General features: G+C 35.3%; 1 protein-coding gene across 1 annotated transcript in view; it reads right to left on the reverse strand.

Annotated features, from left to right (window-relative positions):
* The window catches only part of PHC3 (polyhomeotic homolog 3), a 62464-nt gene that overhangs the window by 13836 nt on the left and 24425 nt on the right, over positions 1–24203 (reverse strand). The window contains exons 7-11 of the mRNA XM_081085925.1: positions 17265–17511; positions 10309–11180; positions 9975–10022; positions 4305–4458; positions 1011–1261 (exon numbers count right to left, since the gene is read on the reverse strand). Of these exons, the coding sequence (XP_080942051.1) occupies positions 1011–1261; positions 4305–4458; positions 9975–10022; positions 10309–11180; positions 17265–17511 (1572 nt within the window). The remainder of the gene's footprint in view (positions 1–1010; positions 1262–4304; positions 4459–9974; positions 10023–10308; positions 11181–17264; positions 17512–24203) is intronic.

Raw genomic sequence — 24203 nt, forward strand, 5'->3', positions numbered from 1 at the left:
TAGAGTTGTAACTGTCACTAGTAATACTGATAAACAGCTATGTCTATTAAGTGCCAGTACTACACAGAATAATTTATGTATATTTAATCCTTACAACAACTCTAAGAGCAAAGTATCATCTCCATTTGCCGGATGAACAATATGAAGATTAAAAAAGACTGTATAACTTCGCACAGTCAGTATGCTGCAGAGCCAGGATCCAAACACTGAGGAATAGAGAGAAATGACTGTTCCTCTACTCACTAAATCAGGATTCTTATAGAAGATCCATGTTTAATACACCCTTAGTAAACTGAAAACAAAGCAACTAATGAGGCAACCAACTATTGTAATGCTACCCATGAATCTTAAAAATTAGATGATTCAAAGACATTCAAAGTAAACTATTTTGTTTTATTTTGGCTACTCATTTTATTTATTTTCTAAGGACAAATGTTCATCTCTAGAGAGTAGCATATAAGGGATATATAACTAGTCTCAAATTACAAGACTTTTAGTGATACTTTGCGGTGAGCATTTTAAAGCATTTAAAAAATGTGATTGAAGGCTGAGATTTAAGAATAATGAGAATATATATTTGCTAATTATAAACCATCCACTGGGTAATTTCAGAAGGATTAGATCATTGGGAAGTTATTATTTTCTGTTCAAGTATCACATTATATAAGAAACACAATTTTTTAAAAAATACACTTCAGGTATCATTTCAGTCCCCTTAAGAAGAAAAAATAGGAAAATTTATTTTATTGGAATAAACTTCCAACTATCTTTCTCTAAAAATTATAAAATTGACATATTTATGTCCTTAGTTTATACATCTACATAGCTAGCATAAAATTCTAGAAGTACATTTACAGTATATACATGATATATATAGAAAGATAAATTCTAGATAAAAGAGTGTCTTTTTTGAAATAAAACTACAAGCTTTTAATTAGAGAAAAATAGACTAAATTTTAAAATATTATTACAAGAATTATTTTAAAAATACAAACTTGCTTGTTACTTACAGGAAATGGCTCCAATCCCTCTTGAATTACAAAGCCTTCAATAACATGGGTCAAGATCTGTGGTTTAACAATGGCCTGTGGAGGTTTGTTTTCTATATTGGGAATGCTATTGGGCATAGATGTGATATTATTCCTCGTGGTAGCAGCTGGAAGTAAGAGTGGAGGAGGAGGAACAGAAACATGTGAAGGATCTGAAGGAGATTTAATTACTGAAGCGCTGACTGATGCCACAGCAGGTAATTCCACTTCCTCTGGAAAAAAAAAAAATATATATATATATATATAGATATAGATATAGATATAGATATAGATATATAGATATAGATATATAGATATAGATATATATTAATGTTTAGCATTCTGCCCAGGCAAATATGAAAGATAATTTAAAAATAATCACGAATAACAATAATAGCTAATATCTGGTGCTTAAAAAACCATTTTAACAATTTTATTTATTTATTTATTAAATATATTTTTATTGATTTCAGTGAGGAAGGGAGAGGGAGAGAGAGAAACATCAGTGATGACAGAGAATCATTTATCAGCTGCTTCCTGCATGCCCCCTACTGGGGACTGAGCCTGCAACCTGGGCATGTACCCTGACCAAGAACAAAACTGAACTGTGACCTCCTGGTTCTTGGGTCGATGCTTAACCACTGAGCAACACTGGCTGGGCTAAAAACTTTATGTTTATTACCTCATTTAATCTGCACAATAACCTTATGAGATAGAAACTACTATGATCCCCATTTTACAGAATAAGCAAGTCCCTTGCTCAGTTATCATTCCAACCATGGTTGGAAAAAAAAAAACTGTCCCAAATTAAGAATAATTACTGAAATTGTTGCTTTTTCAAAAAAATTTTAAGCTGCATAGATATTAAATTTTCTATGTTACTATTTATATATTCCAAATGATATAAGGGAATAAAAGCACTCTGAAAGTATGCTTAAATAAAAATGGATCATGAAATCCATAGAATAAGTAAAGATTTTAGTGAACTACACAGGTTACATCACCGTTATTTCAAACAGTAAGGCTAACTCAAATCCATGCACAAATGTTCTCTATTTTATTGTGTTTTAAATTCGTCAGTGGCAACATCTATGTCAATTTGAGGAATATTGTACTACCAGGCAATTGAAAAATGTTGGCCTGGATCACTGTGATTCCTCCCTTTCAAACACTTGAAGACCACAATAAGATAGTCCCCACCAGCCTGTTATGGAGACTCTACCTATCCATCCATTCGATAGCACTGAAAATTACTGCTTGTGTGAAAGTGGAAAGATAGAACTAGCTGATAGTAAGGAATATCAGTGAATACAGATATCTGAGAATAATTAAAAAGAGCCGAGATTTATGAAAAATGAATTCTAGATGGAAACAAGTCCCTCTATTTTTCAGGTTAGTTTATTCCATGATTTGATGAGAGTTATTATAAATATCAGCCTTGCTTGCTTTTCTCCCTCATATACTACAAAAGAATAAGTATGAAGTAAATTATAGGAAGATTCAAAAGTCTATAATGTATTTAGACAATATAGCCAGAGGGATAGGCATAACAGGATCTCAGACTATATCCCTTGCCTAATATGTGAAGATATACTTATATTCCGATATTTAAAAAATTTTGCAATTTCCTTTGAGTACCATTAGTGATACTTTTCAGGTAATCCAATTACAGTCACAAAGCAAGGTAATTATCCAATTACTATAAATTTCTTTCTACCTTTAAACCAAAATTCCAGAAAATCTGCAGTAACATAAATTCATTTTCAGTGTACAGAAAATACAAAACAGTTAGATTTTCTTAAATCTATCTTTTGAAGTATTGTTTTGAATATACAAAGGCAATAATACTAAACTGTCTTAAATATTTATATAATTTTACTGACTAAATGTTTTCTATTTTTAAGAAGAGAGAAAAATTGGAACAAAACTGATTTTCCCTTTTCTAAACTTTCCAGAGATTCACTACTGTAGTAAGAGAATAAAAGCTGGAAAGAACAAAAGGGTTAGAAATGTGGCATGTTGAAGAAAAGAGAGGGGAAATGTTACTGCAGGAGCAAAGTCAGTGCCCAATTACAATTCATTTCAGGTTCTTCTTACCTGAAATGATCATGAGGACCAAGAGATAATCAAGAAAACAGAATACCTACAATGAAGCCTGAACCAACATTCGTATTACCTGGGTCAGAGGTCAATAAACTTTCCATAAAGGACAATATGGGTTTTGCAACTACTCATCTTTGCTGCAGTAACACAATAGTAGCTATAGGTAATATTTGAACAAATGAATGTGGCTGTATTGCAGAGAACTGTATTAAAGAACAATGAAATTTATATTTCACATAACATGAAATATTATTCTTCTTTTGATTTTTTTCAACCATTTTAAAAAAACGCCCTAACACAGAATGTATCTTTTTTAGGCTCTAGCCAGGGGTCCTCAAACTACGGCCCGCAGGCCACATGCAAATACAAATATTGTATTTGTTCCCGTTTCGTTTTTTTACTTCAAAATAAGATATGTGCAGTGTGCATAGGAATTTGTTCATAGTTTTTTTTTAAACTATAGTCCGGCCCTCCAACGGTCTGAGGGACAGTGAACTGGTCCCTGTTTAAAAAGTTTGAGGACCCCTGCTAGACACTGGGCAACAGATCATACTAATGTTTTAGTAAAATATCTAGGATTCACAGTCACTTTGATATTGTGAGAAGGAGCATACATAAGATTTACTTTAACTTAAAAGTAGTAGTGACACAGTGAATAAGAATTTGAAAAGAAAAAAAAAGAATTTGAATGCTTAAGCTCAATAATTTTTTAATCCATCGCTACTAAGAATTAATGAGGCTTAATTTAAGTACAGTATGGGAAAGAACACTTTTAAAAGACTTATTCAGTTTAGATCACAAGCAATTATGAGGAATGCCAGATACGATTTAGAATGCTTTGTGATTTAGGGAAAGTATAATTTAAATCTTTTGATAGAACTTTGATTTCTTCCAATTTTTAAGAGAGAAATAGCTTCACATATGAATCTGAATGATCATATGAAACACATCTGCACAAACCAGTAAAAATTAAGAAGCTACGATGTGTTTTTCATTTGAGTGGTTCCTTATCAGTTGTTTTAATTGTTCCTCTTTAAAAAAAACCCCACTTAATTATTATGTTTTACTGTAATTACATAAATTAGTTTAATACCATCTGTAGTGAAAAAAACAACTACTTTCCCATTACTAACAAACTAATAGAAAATCCCCTCAATTCAGATATTTCCTTACCTAACAAAGGATGGTCAGAAGTCAAATCTTCCCCTCTCCCCACAGTTATAGCTGCTGGAGACAACGTGGGTGGTGGTGGGGTTCTGTCCATGCGAACACATTCATCTGACTCTTCTGGCATTTCCTCTTCACACATATCTTCCACTTGATAAACCTGCAACAACAAACCACACTGCCTTAAAAGGTTGCTAAAAATACTTTTAATAAGGTGTTCCTAATTTAATTTTAACAAAATAAATTCCAAGTATTTTGAATTTTAAAACAACTAAAATGACTATTAGCTTGAAAAGAAAACTTTAGAAATAAAGTTTTGGAAATGCTTGGCTAAATATTTTATAAATATATCACTAAAAGCAAGTTGTGAATCAGTATCTATGTTACAAATGAATAATGTTTCCAAAAAGGTAACAGGCAAGTCAGGACATATTTTTAATTTTGAGAATTAAAAGAAATGTTTTGATTTTCTATAGTCTACTTTGGTAATTACTATTGTTTCTGTTAATTTCTAATTGTGATAAATCAAAATAAATACTATTTTCACAAGCACACTAAGTCTCCAAATGACACAAAATATAACAGGAAGTGTATTGCCAAAGGACTACATCTCAGGCTCTTTACTATATTTATGTCAAAGATTAAATTATGAAAATATCTGAGCACCCACAAGAAGGTATGCATGCAATTACATCTATCTTTAATCTTCTGATCTATTCAAGAGTCTAATGATTTTTTTATAAACAAACTAGAGGCCCGGTGCACGAATTCGTGCACCAGTGTGTGTGTGTGTGTGTGTGTGTGTGTGTGTGTGTGTGTGTGTGTGTGTCCCTCGGCCTGGCCTGCCGGATCGGGCCAAAACCGGCTCCCGACATCCCCTCAGGGGTCCCAGATTGCAAGAGGGCGCAGGCCAGGCCGAGGGACGCCACTGATGCACAATGGGGGCCGGTGAGGGATGTGGGAGATTGGCCAGCTGGGGAGGGACCCCTCGTCTCAGTCACAATTGTCTGGACCCCATTAGCAAGCTCACCTACCAGTTGGAGCTTCTGCCCCCTGGTGGTCATAGCATGTCGTAGCGACTGGTCAACCAGTCGACTGTCTGCCCCCTGGTCATCAGTACATGTCATAGTGAGCAACTGAGTGACCTTAGAATATCATTAGCATATTATGCTTTGATTGGTTGAATTGCTGACTGGACATTTAGCATATTAGGCTATTATTATACAGGATATCAGGTAAACAGAAAAATATCTGTCCTGAAATAACACACACACATATACCATACTAACCCATTTGGGACATTAATTTTGGTTATTTAATATTATTCTATAATTACAGAGGAAAAGTTATTTTTTATTATTATTTTTTGATTTCATAGAGGAAAAGAGAGGGAAAGATAGAAACATCAATGATGAGAGAGAACCATTGATCGGCTGCTTCCTGCACACCCCCTGGTGGGGATCGAGTCCACAACCCAGGTATATGGCCTTGACTGGAATCGAACCTGTGACCCTTCAGTCCGCAGGTTGATGCTCTCTCCACTAAGCCAAACCAGCTAGAGCCAGAGGAAAGTTTTTAGGATGTTAACTTCCTTGTTATTCAATGATAAAGATTATACTTAAACACAGATTCAAAAGCACTCAGAGAAGGAACCATATAACAAAATATATCTTATTAATTTCAATAACTTTAATACTGAATTTTCAAAGTCCACTTCTAGAGATTGACACAGGTGCTTTAATTTGTCAGCATTATTTATTCAACCATTGTAAAAGACTGTAGGGTTTTTTAAAAAAAGCCACAAAGCAGTTCATCTCCCTTTTTTATGTATAAAGCTTATTACTTACGTTTACAAAGGTTGTGAGTTTTTAAGATTTATTTACCCAAGCTGATTAAAATTTCTAATAAATGTTAAAACAAAACCTTTCAACATTAACAAAAAAAATTAAGTGATATCTAATATTGTACTATTTTTAATCAAACTATCGATAAAGTTTGATTTTAAGTACATAAAATTAAATGTAAAAATGATCAAAATTTCTGAAACCAGAATAAGCCAGATATCATAAAAAGGACTATAAAGTTTCATCCACAAAGGCATATTTAACAACAGGTATAGTTTTCTGTGTTTTTTTTAAACTAACTTTCCAAGACTCTACTAAGAAATCTTTTTTTTTTTAAATATATTTTATTGATTTTTTATAGAGAGAAAGGGAGAGGGATAGAGAGCCAGAAACATCGATGAGAGAGAAACATCGATCAGCTGCCTCCTGCACGTCCCCTACTGGGGATGTGCCTGCAACCAAGGTACATGCCCTTGACCGGAATCGAACCTGGGACCCTTGAGTCCGCAGGCTGACGCTCTATCCACTGAGCCAAACCGGTTAGGGCACTAAGAAATCTTTTGCCTTAGATTTTTAAAAGTCCTATTGTTACTAATAAATTTATATCAAATATTATATCCAGGACTGTGATCTGAATCAGCTCTAAGTAGGCAACCTTTTTCAAGTATTTGCTCACAACTCTGCAAACAGAAACCTGTTTCACCAACAGATACCTTGCCTCATGTCTGGATCCTCAGAAGTGAAAGAAGTTGTTCAGTACAGTACAGTGTACAATAATGATAGCTGCTAATATCTGTACATGATACATTTTTTTAATGATAGTAATATCCAATACAGGGGAAGTCATCAAAAAAAAAAGTTCTGGGATGAAAAGGAAGAAAACAACAAAACCATCTAGTGAGGGGTATCTGTTGCAGTAGTGATTACCTTAATTTGGTGGAGTGGGGATGTTGATTCAGAAGTAATTAGACAAGTATCAATTTATCTACCAGTTCAATTTTATCTGTGTAGCATTCCTTTCTTAGCTATTACTTTTCCTCCAAAGGTCATTATCTTTTTTTAAAATGCTAAACTCTCTTTAATATTAATGCTATCACAAGTTTTTCAAACACCTACTACAATACCTTTTAAGGAATCAAAGTTTGATCATGCATAGAACTCTGATTTTTAAAAAGTGAGAGTTGTAAAGGATGAAAAGAGGCATACCACAAATAGCATTTTCTGAAATAATCCATCAAAGAATACAATAAAATACTTTTTCATTCCTTATAGGTCAGCCTAAATATGTATTCTTCCAAATTGCCCATGTAAAGGCAAAACTACGTTAATGAATAAGAGAAGTAGATAAAAACACATCTGTCAGACATCTGGCACCATCAGCATAAAAAATACATAAAGGCAACAACTAAAATATTGAATAAAGCAAAGAAGTAGAGGTTTTGCTGATAAGATCATTAGGAAACTGCACATTATAATTTCTGTTTAGCTCATAACTATTCTAAAACTAGCAATGCCTGCCAAACTTACCTCAATAACGTGCATTAGTGCCATCTGTCTCCCTTTCCTAACGAAACTACGGACTATTGATTAGCTCTAAATTGTCTATTTTCAGCACATGAAAAAACTTTATAAATATATCTCTTTTAAAAAAATACTGACTTGACTGGCCAGCGTAGCTCAGTGGTTGAGCGTCGACCTATGAACCAGGAGGTCAGGGTTTGATTCCCGGTCAGAGCAAATGCCTGGGTTGCGGGCTCAATTCCATGTGTGGGGCATGCAGGAGGCAGCCAGCCAGTCAATAATTCTCTCTCATCACTGATGTTTCTATCTCTCCCTCTCCCTTCCTCTCTGAAATCAATAAAAATATATTTTTAAAAAATTACTGACTTTACTTTGATAATTCACACTTTCAAATTTGAAATATTTTAAGAAGTAAATATATCTCTGTACCTTTAAGTATTTGAAACAATCAGGAAATTATGAAGACAGGTGTAATTCGTGAAGAAATATTTGAGGAAAAAAATATTTGATCAAAGATAATAAAAGAAACATACAGCAATTTAACAAATAGGCTATGGTACTCACAGAAAAGTGTATGAAAGATAATATGGAAATATCGATAGTATGAACATACCAGAGACAGCAGAGAAAGTTATCATTTTCACACACACAGAGACACACACACACACCCTTCCAAAAATGAGATAACATAAATTGAAAACAAAGTTTTTAAAAAGAAATCAGGAAATAACAAATTAAGAACGTAAATATTTTTAGCTTTAAGTGTTATGTTTTCCATATTTCTATCCCAAATATATTCCTCCAAAGTTTACCCTAACAAAAACAATTAGAAAAGCGTAAAGCATATAAGGAAATTTTATTTTTTACTTGTTAAAAACAAATTCACTGAACTATAAAGTAAAAATATAAATTTGATTTCTTTGAAGATACTACACACTTCGAAACCTGTGTTTCTGTTACAATATCCATTGTAAACTCTCCAAAACTCCATTAAAAGAAAATATAGACATGATAATTGAAAGGCAAACTTATTTCTAGATGCCCATTGTTGTTTTTGTCAAGTTCTATCTATATATATGAAAGCCTAAGCAACCGAACAACCAAATGACTGGTCGACCAGTTACTATGACGTGCACTAACCACGAGGGGGAAGATGCTCAATGCAGGAGCTGCCCCCTGGTGGTCAGTGTGCTCCCACAGCAGAAGTACCGCTCAGCTGACTGATGGGTGCCAGACACTGCACTCATGGCTGGCAAGTGCAGCTGCAGCGGCACAAGCCTCTCCCACCTCCATGGCAGCATGCTACCAAGTGGTAGGGGTGGGATGAGCAGGAGCGGTGCAGTGCCCGGCCCCACTACTATATCCCCTGAAGGGTGTCAGACTGCTGGTTTTGGTCCGATCCCCGCCTGCAGGGATGGGACTGAAACCAGCAGTCCAACATACCCTGAGGGATCCCAGATTGCAAGAGGGAGCAGGCCAGGCTGAGGGACCCCACCAGTGCACGAAATCGTGCACCAGGCCTCTAGTTTTTAATAAAAGTGAATAGGAAATGGAATTCAATCTCTTTATGCCTAGTAAGTCAGTCTTAATGACAATAAAGAATCTATAAATTAGCATCCTGAGGACCAAAATGTTTCCCATTAAGGAACAGACTTTGAAACTCCCTTCTTTTCTGAGTAAATGGTTATAGGTCTTTAAGTGATAAAGTCCCTTCAGTGAGGTCTTTATGTAAAGATATAAACCTCCTTTTAGGAATACTGTATTTTTCACTTACAAATTAATTATGAATTTAATCATTCTGCCTAAAAATTTTAAGACCTTATTCAATTTCTACTGTAAATTATTTTATAAATATAAAAAATCCTTTAGAAAATTTTTAAAGAAAAACACTTTTCAAGACAATTTTCCTTTCTAGACAACATGTACCATTTTTAGAGGTTTAATCTGATAAATTTCACCAAATCTCAATTACCTAAAATTTTTACTCCTCCCAATGGATTTTTTTCATCCTCAGTATTCAATTCATCCATTGAGATTTTTTTAGGGTTTTAAATGAGGAATATTTTAATTATATATTTTCCCTTAATAGAAATTTTAAGTTAAATTCTTTCCTAGAATAAATGTTTTTACAATTTTAATTACAATATATAATTTTACAAAAAAATTGTATCATACAAGCATACTCCACCTTGAAACAAAAGCTCCTAAAGGCCCATGACTTCAGAATACATGCAACCAAAAAGGTTAGCTAGATAAGCCATACGTATAAGCACATACAAGCCAACAGAAGGGATCTATGAAGGATAATCACCTTAAGAGAAAAAACTTTGTGCAGATGACACTGGTTCAAATGTATTCCCTTGGGGAAAAAAAATCAACTCTGTAAAGATAGCAGATGGATTTGTTTAAATAGTAATAAAATTAACAAGGGACTTTAATAACCATCACAAATTATCAAGCATGCAACCATACTTCAATAAATTGCCTTTTTTTTTGCCCATACAGCATGTTTGTCAGAAACTGACATGTAAATTTCAAGCTTTAAAAACTCACAGGCATGTAGCTCTAGCAATAAGTATAATGTAGGAGAAAATAGTTTTTACTTTCAGTTCAGCAAGAAAGTCAAATAGCTTCCAAGGGCTTACCACTGGTGGATCAACAGGTGCTGGTGGTTGTACTTGCAGGTTTACCGCAACGGTCTGTGGAGGAGGAAGAGTCTGAAATGGCAACTGGACCAAAGCTTCTGCAGCTGGAAGCTCCTCTTCTGACACCAAAGCATTCTGTACCAAAACCTGGCCCTGGGATAGAATTTCAGGCTGCACTTGTAAAGACTGCATAGACTGTAAGGGTAGTGGTGGAATCTGAGCTGGAGGAGATGTTGACATCTGCGGAGGGGTTGCAATTGGGATTGGAGAGGACTGCAGGGTTGAATATTGCTGGTGTGATGCTGGAGACACAATCTGCTGACCTGGGGACACCAAGGCGGACTGCTGAACGGGGCCAATGTGTACAACAGGGGAAGCTGAAAGTGGAAGATGGGATGGAAGATTCAGCTGTGCTGTTGTCTGCACCTGATTAGCAGTGGACTGTTGCAAGTTTGGCCCTGGCTGGAGAGCTGATGACATAAGAGGGTGTGGCTGAATAAGTGCTTGTGGATGAAGAATTATGGTAGGAGACTGACTTGGTGAATGAGGTGGTGGAGGAGACACCACTACTGACTGCTGTGCTGACTGTGACTGGCTAGGAGACATTGTTAAAGGAGGGGGATGACTCTGAATTGGTGAACAATGCTGTGACTGGGCATTACTGGGAGCTGGAGGAAGGCCATGGTTTTGGAGTGGTATACAGTGCTGGGATGGGGGTGGATCTTGAGTTGGATTTTGGAGTGTAATTGGCTGCATTTGCTGCTGCTGCTGCTGTAATATCAGCTGATGATGGGAAACCTTGGGAGGTGGTGAATGAAGAGGAATCTGTTGATGCTTTATTAGAGGATGAGGCTGAATTGGAGGATATGAAGCTGTGAGAGAGAAAAAAATGACAATTAGTATTTATTTAAAAAATATCATTGACATTTTAAATAAATTTAAAGGAGGAAAATTTTAAATCAGAAAGTTATTAAAAGTCTTCTAGACAAGAGTGACTTCAAAATGTAATGACAAACAACTTTTCCTTGGAAAACTATAGATTTCATAAAATAAACTGCACTGTGGTAAAACTGCCTAAAACAATTAATTTATAAATCTGAATCTATACATGATTTATTCTTATTAAATTGTATACGTCCCCAGAAAATGTGTTAACTTTAATAACATTATCCACTTAAATTCCTTTTTTGGGAAGAAGTGGAGTATCACTGAATAAGCTTAATATATATAAAGATAACCTCAAAATCATAAAAATGCAATATTAAAATCCATAAAAGTCTCATTCTTTCTAATCAGTGTCTAAACATTCTTCCAACTAATCACCAATGTAATCACTTATAAAGCTTCCCAAATAAGTTACCAGATGGAGCCAAGATGAAAGAGTTGGTATTATTTGACCAAGGAGGAGAAAATGTTTTGCAGGAAAAGATAATTCAATTAAGCAAAACAGATGTGTAACTCCTAAAGCACAAATAATCACTGTAACAAAGAAATGAAATTCCAGGGGCCCTTCCAAATCTAGGAGAGCACTAGTTTTGCTTGTAGAGAAAATGAGGCAATAAAAAAAATCATACTGTCTAAATAAAGGATCTTGTTTTACTTCTCTGTCTCCCCCCCCCCCCCAAAAAAAAACCCCAAGCAAACAAACAAAAAACTCTACAGTAATCTACAGTACTAGTTTTCTCCACAGAGGAGCCACTCACAACAGCGATAATATAAAGAATTAACAAAGTTAAATATCCCCATCATTATGCCTCTTTTGCATACTAGTATTTATGTTTACACAGAGAGGATGCTGGTGAAATCCTCTCTAAGTAAGAATGGAAACTGGGTTCACTATATATAAATATATGATCATTATGTTTCACAGCTGAAATTAATATAATACTGTATGCTAACTGTAACTGAAAATAAGTGTAAAAAAAGAAACTGGGTTCACTAGAAGATAAACTGAAAAGGTGGCTTAATATTAATATCATGTAAACATTAAAACAGATCTAAAGAAAGGGCAAAATTTTTGTCTTAATTTCAGAATGTGAAGATAAAAATCTTGCATCTATTTTTATACTCAGCCACATTTGTGACAAAGGCCTTATAAAAATTTCTAACTTTTCTTTTTAAACATTTCTGCATTTGGTAGGTTTTTTAAATTTTTCATGATCCTTTAAGGAAATTAACATTTGGTTAACATCTCTCTTTTTTTTTTTTAAATATATTTTATTGATTTTTTACAGAGAGGAAGGGAGAGAGATAGAGTTAGAAACATCGATCAGCTGCCTCCTGCACATCCCCCACTGGGAAAGTGCCCACAACCCAGGTACATGCCCCTGACCGGAATCGAACCTGCGAAGCCTCAGTCCGCAGGCTCACGCTCTATCCACTGAGCCAAACCGGTTTCGGCTTGGTTAACATCTCAAAAAGGTATTTAGAAGGTTCAACAAATGTCCATGAATTTTTTAAATGGAAATTAAATTTCACCTAACAAAATAATTTTCATCTAACTAGACTGGCATTTCAAACTAAGACTGAAAACTGTCAGCACTTTATAAATGTGTTGATAAAGACTCTATGAGTATTCAATAAGATTTTGGATATCTATAGAGTGCCTTTCTTCCAAGGGGCTCAAGGTACTTACACATAGCTCATTGTACTAAAAATAAGTGCCTATGAAGTAGATAGGTATTATTCCCCTTTTACAGATAATAAAATTAAGTGTTTGCAAGTATAACAGCAAAGGCCCATTTTAATTCAATTTTAAGTTATAATTAAAATTTAGCATATTCTTTAAGTATAATGGTTATTATGTTCACAAGAATAAAAATTCCTTCTGTGCTATAGAAATATTTTTTTTTATATTCTAAAGTTGATAATCCAACAGATTAATAGTCTATCCTTTCACCTAGGTTAAATTTTTCTTTGATCAGAAATCAAAGTGAATCTATTATACTGTCCATAAGTCCAACTGACAAGCACATCTATTACAGAATAATTATGAGGATATCTGAAATAATACTTCTGTGCAAGAAAAGCACTAGTGCTCTGGAAAATCATATAATGCTTGTTTTTTTTTTTCTGGTTTTAATAAACACTTTATTGTCAGGGTGGCATTATACTTGGAGAGTTTATGATTGGTATCATCTCTCACTTACGTAGTAGAACTCTAATTACTATAAATAATATATTACTGTAAATTACTAAATACATTATTTTATTCAATAGTTACAACCACACCGCCGCCCCCCCCCCCCACCACCACCACCAAATAGTTACACAACCCCATGAGGTAGGCAGGGTACTACACTAATCCAATATATTACAGATGAAGAAACTCTGAGCATTAAGTAACTTGCCTGAAATCACCAAGAACCCATATTTCTAACTAAGTCTGGGTTCCTATTATGGACTGAATGTTTGTGTCCCACAAAATTCATGTGCTGAAGCCCTAAATCCTAACGTGACAATTTGGTGATGGGGCCACTAAGGAAGTAATTAAGGTTAAATGAGGTCAGAAAAGTGGGACCCTGACCTAAGACAATTAGTGCCCTTGTAAGAAGAGACCCTAGAGGGCTCACTATCCTCTCTACTAGCGCTGAGATAAAAGGCCATGTGAGAACGCAGCTAGAAGGCAGTCATCTGCAAGCCAGGAAGAGCTCTCACCAAAAACTAAACACTACCAGATCTTGATCTTGGGCTTTCAAGCCTCCAGAACTGTTGTTTAAAACACCCAGCCTATGCAGTCTGAACAGACTAACACAGGCTTTCATTACACACTGAATTAATGTCTGCAAAAAAAGGGTATATGGGGGGAGGGGGTGACAGGGGGATGGGTGGGGGGGAGGTCAATGGGGAGAAAAGGAGACATATGTAATACTATAGGTAATATCTTAAACAAATAAACAAAGGGTATATGTTTTTCCAACTAGACTAATTTCATAAAAGCTTTAAAAACTGCTATAAAAAACTTGAGCTCTAATATAGTTAAGGTAATTTCCAGACATTTGCCTTATTTTATATAATAAAAATAGAATTATTAACTATCAAGCAAGTATGAAGAAAACCAAATTTTAGCAACCTAAAAATACATACAAGGAAGCAATAACCTTGTCCATTATAATATTAAACTATACTACACTGGAACACAGATTCTTTTAGTATTTGAAAGTTACCTGTAGGAACAAGAATTTTACTAATTAAGGAAAAGGACAAATTACCAATCCAAGAATCTCCCAAAATAAAGCTTAGCTTCAGACTAACTTCCCACCAGCAAGAGCAGAAAAACAAAAAGGTTGGAAAATACAGTTTTCGTCAGAAGATATAAATTGCTTTGAATAACCACAGTGTAAGGATTGAATAAATTTTAACAAATTTATAATTTGGTAGTTGCAAAAGTTTATATGAGTGAGGATGTTCCATATGGTTTTGTTTCTAATCGACAACACCGTAGAATACTAGGTTAATACACATAGCATCTGAATTTGGAACTGCAATTCTCCCGAGACCTTGATGGTTTTAGCTTACTGGTCTCCTCCACTCCTACATAAAATATTGGCCATCAGAGGAAGACAACTACAGGGATATTATTGCACTACAGTGAAAGGGAGAAGAATAAGTGTCAACTTAGAAATAGGTACTGGGAGTTCAGGGAGACTGAAAATCTAGAAGTAGAGCTCCCTGCTGGAACTAACCCTGAAAAAGTTCCTAGCTTTCTCTGAAGGTAACAGTCTCGTTGGGAGAGAATTTACCTACCTTCCAGTATAATCTATCAAAACTATGGGAATCACTAGAAATTGTCCCAAGCAGTCATTCCAAGTACAGTGGGTTACTGCTGCTCCTCACTGACTTATCAACACTGGCGAGAGAGGCTGGTTTGAGGCTGAGAATCTCTGGACAATCCTATATAATAAAAGGCTAATATGCAAATCGACTGAACGGTGGAACAACTGGTTGCTATGACGCGCACTAACCACCAGGGGGCAGCTGCTTAATGCAGAAGCTGCCCCCTGGTGGTCAGTGCGCTCCCACGGGGGGAGGGCCGCTCAGCCAGAAGCCGGGTTCACGGCTGGTGAGCACAACGGTGGCAGGAGCCTCGCCCGCCTCCGTGACAGTGCTAACAACCCCTAGGGGGATGTCCGCCTGCTGGCTTAGGGAGCAGGCCGGGCTGAGGGACCCACCGCCCCCAACTCAATGCACTAATGTCATGCACCAGTCCTCTAGTACTATATAAAAATTCTGTTATCAATCCATAAAGAGAGCAGAACCTGTCACACAGATGTTTATAAAAAAGAATTCACATCTATCATCTGAATTCTATGAATAAACTTATTAATTTACACGTTATAACAAAGCCTGTACTTATCTAAAGATTTAGATTTAAGAATTCTAAGCAGTGATACCTAACTAATACAAATGGAAAAAACTGTGCTATAACGTCCACGATTAAAATGGGAAAAATATCAACTATTAATCCAACAAATATTTATTGTCCACCTATTGCAGAAATATATATATAAGATAAAAGGATGAAAAGGTGAATCTGCAAAAAGGATTAAAAGAATCAATAAATGTAAAGTGCCTGACACACAAGTGCTCGATATTATCCTACCCTCAAAGAGCTTACCACCTAATAGCAAAGCTAAGATCAATACTTATATAAATAACTATAAAAGAAAAAGTGCCATTAAAAAGCATAAAAATGCTATATAAATTCAAAGTAATGAGAGATTTCTAACAAAAGAAATCAAATAATTCCAACAGTTTGAGATTAGGTGATTTAGAGAACATGGCACAGAGGAAACTTAAAAAAAGAAATAGATCTAGGAGGAGTAAATGCAGACTTCAGTAGTGCAAAATAAATCTTTAGAAAGTAATGCAGTTATAAAAGGAAAGAAAGAAGTTGCTTCCCTGATGAGGCTGGATGAAAGGAAAATTTTTAAAAAAATAAAACATGTGTAACCCAGTACATCTCTCTCTCTCTCTCTCTCTCTCTCTCGCTCTCGCTCTCTCTCTCTCTCTCTCTCTCTCTCTCTCTCTCACACACACACACACACACACACACTTTCAATAAACAATAATTATAATTACACGACTATAAAAACATATGCATATATATTAAGGTTAGAGAGACCTAAGTATGCTGGAGAAGCAAAGGAAAAATATCCAGCATGAGGGAGACAAAAGATGCAATAATAACTATGACAGGAGCCAGTAAAAATGATGCAATCAATGACACAAGCAAATAGTGCTAACTTTAAAGGGAAAGCAGATAATTCCTTATCTTATCAGAAGTGAAGAAAGTTCAACATTGACAAATTCTGAGATGAATAGAAGAGATGGCAAGAAAACTCACTCGAGATAGCCCCAACATTTTCAGCCTGAGAACCGTAAAGCAAGATTATCTGTAGATAGCAGGAATGCACGTGGGATTCAAAGTTTGATGAGAATGAAAATAACAGTTCACTCCCTGACACCTTCCTCTTAAAGATGAAATCCAAGATGGAAAAAAGCAACGTGGTAAAGAAAATAATTGTGCAGAATCTTATTTTTGGAAAGTGATAAATTCCTCCCACTAATGACAATTTTAAACAAAAAAAATTTTTTAAAGGCTTTTAATTTTGTTCCACTAAAGCATATTAAATGAACTACACACAAATCTTGTTTTTAAAGCTAAAAGGTTTTATTGCTATAGTAGGAACCTAGCACATAATGAAGATGTTAATCAAATGTCAACTGACCCCCAAAAATCCATTTTATTATTATAATTTGTTTTAGCTATTAGGCTCTTTTGATTTCTCTTTCTTCAAGCTACAATATTGAAATGTTTTTTTTACTCATGAAATTCACATTTTAAAATGCTTTAAAATTATCATTCTTTTTCAAGTAATAGACATCTTTTGTTTTTCTCTGCCTGCTAAGAAAATGAATAATGCAACTATTTTCAACAAAGGTGTTTATCCCACCTGGTGCTATTAACTGGTGAATACTTGATGTCCGGGTGACAGCTGTGCTTCGTGATTCCAGACTTGGACTTTCTCCTTTTCTAACACTTTCCGGAGAAGGATCTCGTTGGCTGATTTTAGAACTGGTCACTGTTGTTTTGTTATGACAAATTGTCAATGACTGAGTTTGACTAGTGCTTTTTGGTGGACCATTCTGTGAGCTAGATAACACACCCAACTTCTGGCTGCGTAATGTTAAATTCTGAACCTAAAGAACCACATAACAAAAAATAGGGATGAAATAGATGGTATTAATTCATGTGGTAATCATTACATTATAATAATAATGACAATACATTTATATTATGCTTTTCAGAAAGCTCCAAGCACTTGAAACAACTGATTAATCCTGTAAGAAAGGGGAGTTATTATTCTAAGTAATCAAATCTTAAGTACTAAGTGAATTTTTAAAAAAGACCCTAAGGGAAAGAATCATTAAGAACTCAGTAAAAATGGAAAAATATATATATATATATATCAACTTTGAACTATGAATAAATCACTCTGCAACATACTGCATTTTAAAATTATTACCATCTTTGCGATAGCCAAAGAGAAGGAGAAAGAGGAAGGTCATTCCAAGTAAAGGGATCTTGAGCAAAGATGCAGCGGTGGGGGAGCCCAAGGTGTGTAGGGAAGAATGAGCAATTCCTTCAACCTCAAACTGGCTGTACCATGCCAGGACTGTGAAACATTTTAAGGTTACAAGTACCTCATAAACTTACATAATTAGAGAGTGTGGATACAATACTGCTGTCTTAGTAAGTATAAGAAAGAAAACAAAAAAGTTATCAGCTCTATAGAGATTATAAGGGAGCACTAATCTTGTACTAGTAAGAAAACGAATTCATCAAATCATCTACCCAATTATGATAATTATAAAAATCATTTCCTTTATGAGACTGATGCGCTACCTACTGCGCTAACGAGGCACCTGAAAAATCATTTCCTTTAACTCCTTTTTAAAGATGTTTGTTATATGTTGTTGCCGTTGTATGGAACACTCACTTGCCTTTGAGAACCAGATCTCATGAACTGAAAAGATTGTGTATGGCCTTGAAAAGCTGTGACAGCTCCTATCTATACCCAGTGCTATTCTAAACATACTACCAGTCTGGATGGTGGCAAGGATCATCCAATTACAGTCACGTGAAGTTTATAACATTTCTAAATAGCCAGGCAGAATATGCCTCTCCAATAGCTGCCCAAGTTTTTGCCTATCCGGAATGAATGCACCAAATACATTTATGCTAGCACTAGCCCTGGGAGGGAAACTAAAGTAAAAGAGATTCTAAAGTGACAAAGTAAATGATATATTGTGCTTCATAAATGTTCTTCAGTTTCATGTGTGTTCTGTCTCTACAACTATATTATTAACTGATGCTCAAAGGCTATACATTATCTTAGATCCAGGTGAAAAATGCAGTGATCAGCCAATAGCAGGTGCTAAACAAATGTTTCAGGGCAGCTGAGGTTTTCATCAGTTCTATTCTAAGCTATTAAAAGAATCTTCTAAGTGAGACCATATGGAGCATCTTCTCTGATTTTTGTCAAATATTTCATAGCAATATAAGTGGATTAAAAACTACTCTATTATTGAAATTTAATGCAAAAAATAAAATGTACTAAAATCCAGGTTTCTCAAAGTCAAGGCCCAAATACTTCAAGCCCCATTTTCCACTATTCCAGTCCATCATACTCATACTCTAGCCATACTGTTCTACTTGCCCTTTTCCAACGCACTTCCTTCATTTACAGTCCTTGCTCAAGCTCCTGTTGCCTCAAATGCCATTCTTCCTTAGCGCTCCTTCAAGGCCCAGTAAAAATCCCAAAAAATCCTCCCTAAAGCCCCTGGTTAGAAATAATTTCTCCTCTCCTATCTAATGCTTTTCTCATGGAATTTGGGTCATATTGGCCTACAGCACTGCCTAATGTCTAGCATATATTAGAATTACTCATGTCTGTGTCTGTGAAATATGGAGGCTCTGATTGGCATGCTCCCATCTCTGACATTCATGTTTGTAGTCCCACAGTTCTGTATTGCAGACATGACAGAAGCTCCACAAGTTGGAGGTATTCTTCTGTATCTGATTCTGAAATATATATTACACATATATATTTCATATATATTACATTTTTTCTTAGGCTAACATTAAAACCTGTTCATATTTTACTAAAAAAATCTCAACAAATATCTAGTGATACTTATTTTAAAATCTTGAAAATTTAAAAAATTTCCTTCAAATGAAAAGTATATATATTAACAATGTAAATGAAGATCTGACACAATGAACCCTAAAACCTGCAACAGTCCATTTCTATAAAATAATACACTCTTTTCTTCTAATTTTTCTTTTGTTTTCTGGAATACTGAAATTTAATGCAAAAAATAAAATGTGCATTTTATCTTACCTAATAATAGACAAACATGTAAATTAACTGTTCCTCTGCTACACTCACCAGCCAATCAGGAGAGTATGCAAATTAACCCAACAAAGATGGCGGTTAATTTGCATACATAGGGGCGAAGCTGCGAAGACTGAAGGCTCTGTCTGGAGCGAAGGCCTGGGTCCCAGGTGCCGGAGGAAAGCCAGTGCCGGCAGCCAGGGGAAGGGAATGCCTATTGCACGAATCTCTTCGTGCAACAGGCCTCTAGTATATTATCTATTATACTATATATTATTTATATGAATAAATTTTACACTATGGCTATAATACCTATCTGTGGTCATTTTGGCTTAAATATTACATTTCAAACTTTTAAACTATATTTCTGAAGTATATTACAAAGTTAATTTAGCTATTAATAGGAAGATCACATAGTCAGATCTCCTTGAGAGCCTCACTTTTGAAGAAAACACACCCTTTCTAAATAAAGAATATCAGTGTACTCTGAAGTCCAACTTTTATTTTATCTAAACAAAAACTATGATCAAATTATAGAAACTTTTCTGACTTTTGAAAAATTCTAAATTTCACGTGAAGTATTTTTGCTAATTTCACACCTTACATTTTTATAGTGGATTACCCAAATACTCTCACACTGATTGTTCTATTTGAATCTAAGAAATACTTTGTGAATTACAGCAACATCCCTTCTTTGCAGATGAGGAAACTAAGAATTAATATCACATTGGCACCAACAGAGCCGAGTTTTTAGATTTTAAATCCATAGGGCTGTTTTCTTCTCAATTCTCACAGCATTCCCCAGATAGCCATAGCAAGCAAGATTTCTTACTCTTCTACATATTTTTAGTTCTATGATATCTTTCTGGAAAAAGGGTGGGGAGAAGGGATAGAACATTTAAAATAGTAAATAAGAGTAAAATACTCTGAATTTCTTATTTTTTTCATAGTATGCTATAAATAAATTTTACTACTAAGGAAAAATGAACTATTATGCTGGCTTCTATCACTTAAAAAGAGTACTAAAATAAAACTTGAAATTTGGTAGTTCTCAATTACACACTATTTTAAAAACTGAAAATATAAGCTTCAAAATTAACAAAGTGAAGCACAAATTTTTCAAAACTAAGAACCCTGAACTTGAAGAAAGTTACCACTAGAATATTCAAAGTATTAACATCACTTACCACTTCCAGTCTCCCTCACTGCCATTTCAAAAGCACAGAAGAGAAAAACATTCGTAGAGAAATTTCTAAAGGCTCCTAAAGTCTACCTTTCGCCGAAACCGGTTTGGCTCAGTGGACAGAGCGTCGGCCTGCGGACTGAAAGGTCCCAGGTTCGATTCCGGTCAAGGGCATATACCTGGGTTGCGGGCATATCCCCAGTGGGAGATGTGCAGGAGGCAGCTGATCGATGTTTCTCTCTCATCGATGTTTCTATCTCTCTCCCTTCCTCTCTGTAAAAAATCAATAAAATATATTAAAAAAAAAAGTCTACCTTTCAATTAAGTCATATTATCACAAAGCCTCATACCTGTGTCACATCAAACTGAAGCCACTTTTGTAAATTACTATGTTCATTATACTATTAAAGACACTGTAATATGTTTTCTCCATGAGACCACACAAGACAGATTGTGCTCTAGAGAGCATGTTAGTTATATTTTCCTAACTCATTATTTTACCTTGGAAACTGTCAATCTTTTAGATGGCTGTGTTTCTTCACTATTAGCTACTTCAAAGCTAAGTACCAAATTTATGACTCATCTTTAGACAATATATAACAAAAATAGTAATTAGTGGCATGTGATATCTAATATGCCAGGCAGAATACTAAGTACTTTATAATTATTGTCTCATGTATTCCTTATAACAACTTTGAGCTATCATTTCTAGTTTACAGTGAAGAAACTGAGGCCTTGAAAAGCTAGTAATAAAAGCTAACATTTATTGAGTGCTAACTATGTATGAAACATTGTTCTGTTTTTCATTTATTAACATATTTAATCCTCACTACAAACCTATAAAATTAGCATTATAATTATTTTATAAATATTTATTTTGTATTGTTGAAACTGAAGCAAGAGATTAAGGATATCCAATAAGAAAGTGGTAGAGCATGAATTTGAACCCAGAGAATCTGGCTTCAGAGTCCAAACTTATACACTATGCTATACTATGATCTTGTCCAAAATCAATAAACTAGCAAGTGACAAAGCTGGCAACAGTTGCTGAAGTCAGAATTTGAACTCAGGTCTTCCTGTTCCCCCACTTGCAAAAAAAGATACTAACGAGTGCCTATAATGTTCTAGACACATACATATTACTCATTCTTCACCCACCCTGGAAGTACGTACGACTATTACAGATGTTTAGTAACTTGTCTAAAGCCACACAACTATTAAGTAACTGAAGTGCGAGTTGAAATTAAGTCCATGAATATAATCTGAATAGCCTCCTCACTCCTACCTCCATGCCACTTTCCTTTATTTGTGACTTTTCCTGGCAGGCTTTACATTTATTTTATCTTGTTTTATTGTATACATCTTGTAAATCAATTAAAATTTCAGTTGGAACAAAATATAAATAAAAAATAAAATAGAAAATATTCTGGAAGTTGATAATGGTCTAGCTTATTAGGTTTAAAAAAAAAACAAAAACAGCCCAACTGGTGTGGCTCAGTGGTTGAACATTGACCTACGAACCAGGAGGTCACAGTTTGATTCCTGGTCAGGACACATGCCCCAAGTTGCGAGCTCAATCCCCAGTAGGGGCGAGTGTAGGAGGCAGCTGATTAATGATTCTTTCTCATCATTGATATTTCTATCTCTCTCCTTCTTTTTTCCTGAAATCAATAAAAATGTACTTAAAAAACAAACAGCAAAATCATTACTTCAACAAATCCATTTCACAAAGAGACATTTGCAAAACAATGTTGAGAGCCCTAACCGGTTTGGCTCAGTGGATAGAGCATCGGCCTGCGGACTCAAGGGTCTCGGGTTCGATTCCGGTCAAGGGCATGTACCTTGGTTGCAGGCACATCCCAGTAGGGAGTGTGCAGGAGGCAGCTGATCGATGTTTCTCTCACATTGCTGTTTCTAACTCTCTATCCCTCTCCCTTTCTCTCTGTAAAAAAATCAATAAAATATAATAAAAAAAAAGAAAGTTTAGAGCTGAAAAAAATCTTAAAGTTAATAAAAACAAAGGTCTCATTTTGTAAACATGGAAAAACTAAAGTCCAACAAAGTTCAGGAATTGTGGAGGATCACAGAGCTGTTAGGAAAAACTTGAATTTAATTGGTCAACATCTTTATATATTAATATATTAAAGTTGGCCTTTATTATTAAACTAGAGGCCTGTTGCATGAAAAGATTTGTGCAATAGGCCTTCCCTTCCCCTGGCTGCAGGCACCGGTTTTCCTCCAGCACCCGGGACCCAGGCCTTCGCTCCGGCTGGAGGCGCCTTCAAGCCTCTCACAGCTCTGGCGGCCAGAGGCACCCTCAGTCTTAGCTCCACCTCTTCGCCTACATATGCAAATTAACCGTCATCTTTGTTGGCGGTTAATTTGCGTATCTCGCTGATTAGCCAATGGGAGGCGTAGCGAAGGTATGGTCAGTTTCAATCTTTGTCTATTATTAGATAGGATAAAATATAATGTAAAGAGATCTATGAAAAGTAACAAAGGATACTATTACTATGTCATTTTTTGCTTTTTACCAGAAGACTGAGACTATTAAATTAAAACTAAGAAGCTGCCCGGCCGGCATGGCTCAGTGGTTGAGTGTCAACTTATGAACCAGGAGGTCACAGTTCGATTCCCGGTCAGGGCACATGCCCGGGTTGCGGGCTCGATCCCCAGTGTGGGGTGTGTGCAGGAGGCAGCCAATCAGTGATTCTCTCTCATCATTGATGTTTCTCTCTCTAGCCCCCTCCCTTCCTCTCTGAAATCAATAAGAATATATTTAAAAATAATAATAATAAGCCAAGGATGATCCTAAGATATACTAATTTCTATGGAAAAAGTAATATTCTACTCAATTGTTTTAATTTAAAATTTACTCATTCATTTTTACCAAATTTTCTGAGGTGTACCTTACATTCAATAAAATGAATGAACCAATTCAGTGAATTTTGACGTATCTATACAACATATTACCACCACTCCAATCAAGATATAGGATATTTTCATCACCCAGAAAGTTCCACTCATGCCCCTTCCACATCAATCTCCCCTACCTTCTGACCCTGGTACCACCAATCTGATTTCTTTCCCTATAGATTAGTTTTGCCTGTTCTGGAATTTCAAGTAAATAAATCACAGAGTATGGACACTCTGGTGTCTGGCCTCTTTTTTGAATTATAGTATTTCTTTTTCAATTTTTTTTTATTGATGTCAGAGAAAGGAAAGGAGAGGGATATATATATATAGAGAGAGAGAGACATCAATGATGAGAGAGAATCATGGATCAGCTGCCTTCTGCACACCTCCCACTG

This window comes from Myotis nattereri (assembly GCF_964212035.1).
Source record: "Myotis nattereri genome assembly, chromosome: 3".
Taxonomy (NCBI): Eukaryota; Metazoa; Chordata; class Mammalia; order Chiroptera; family Vespertilionidae; genus Myotis; species Myotis nattereri.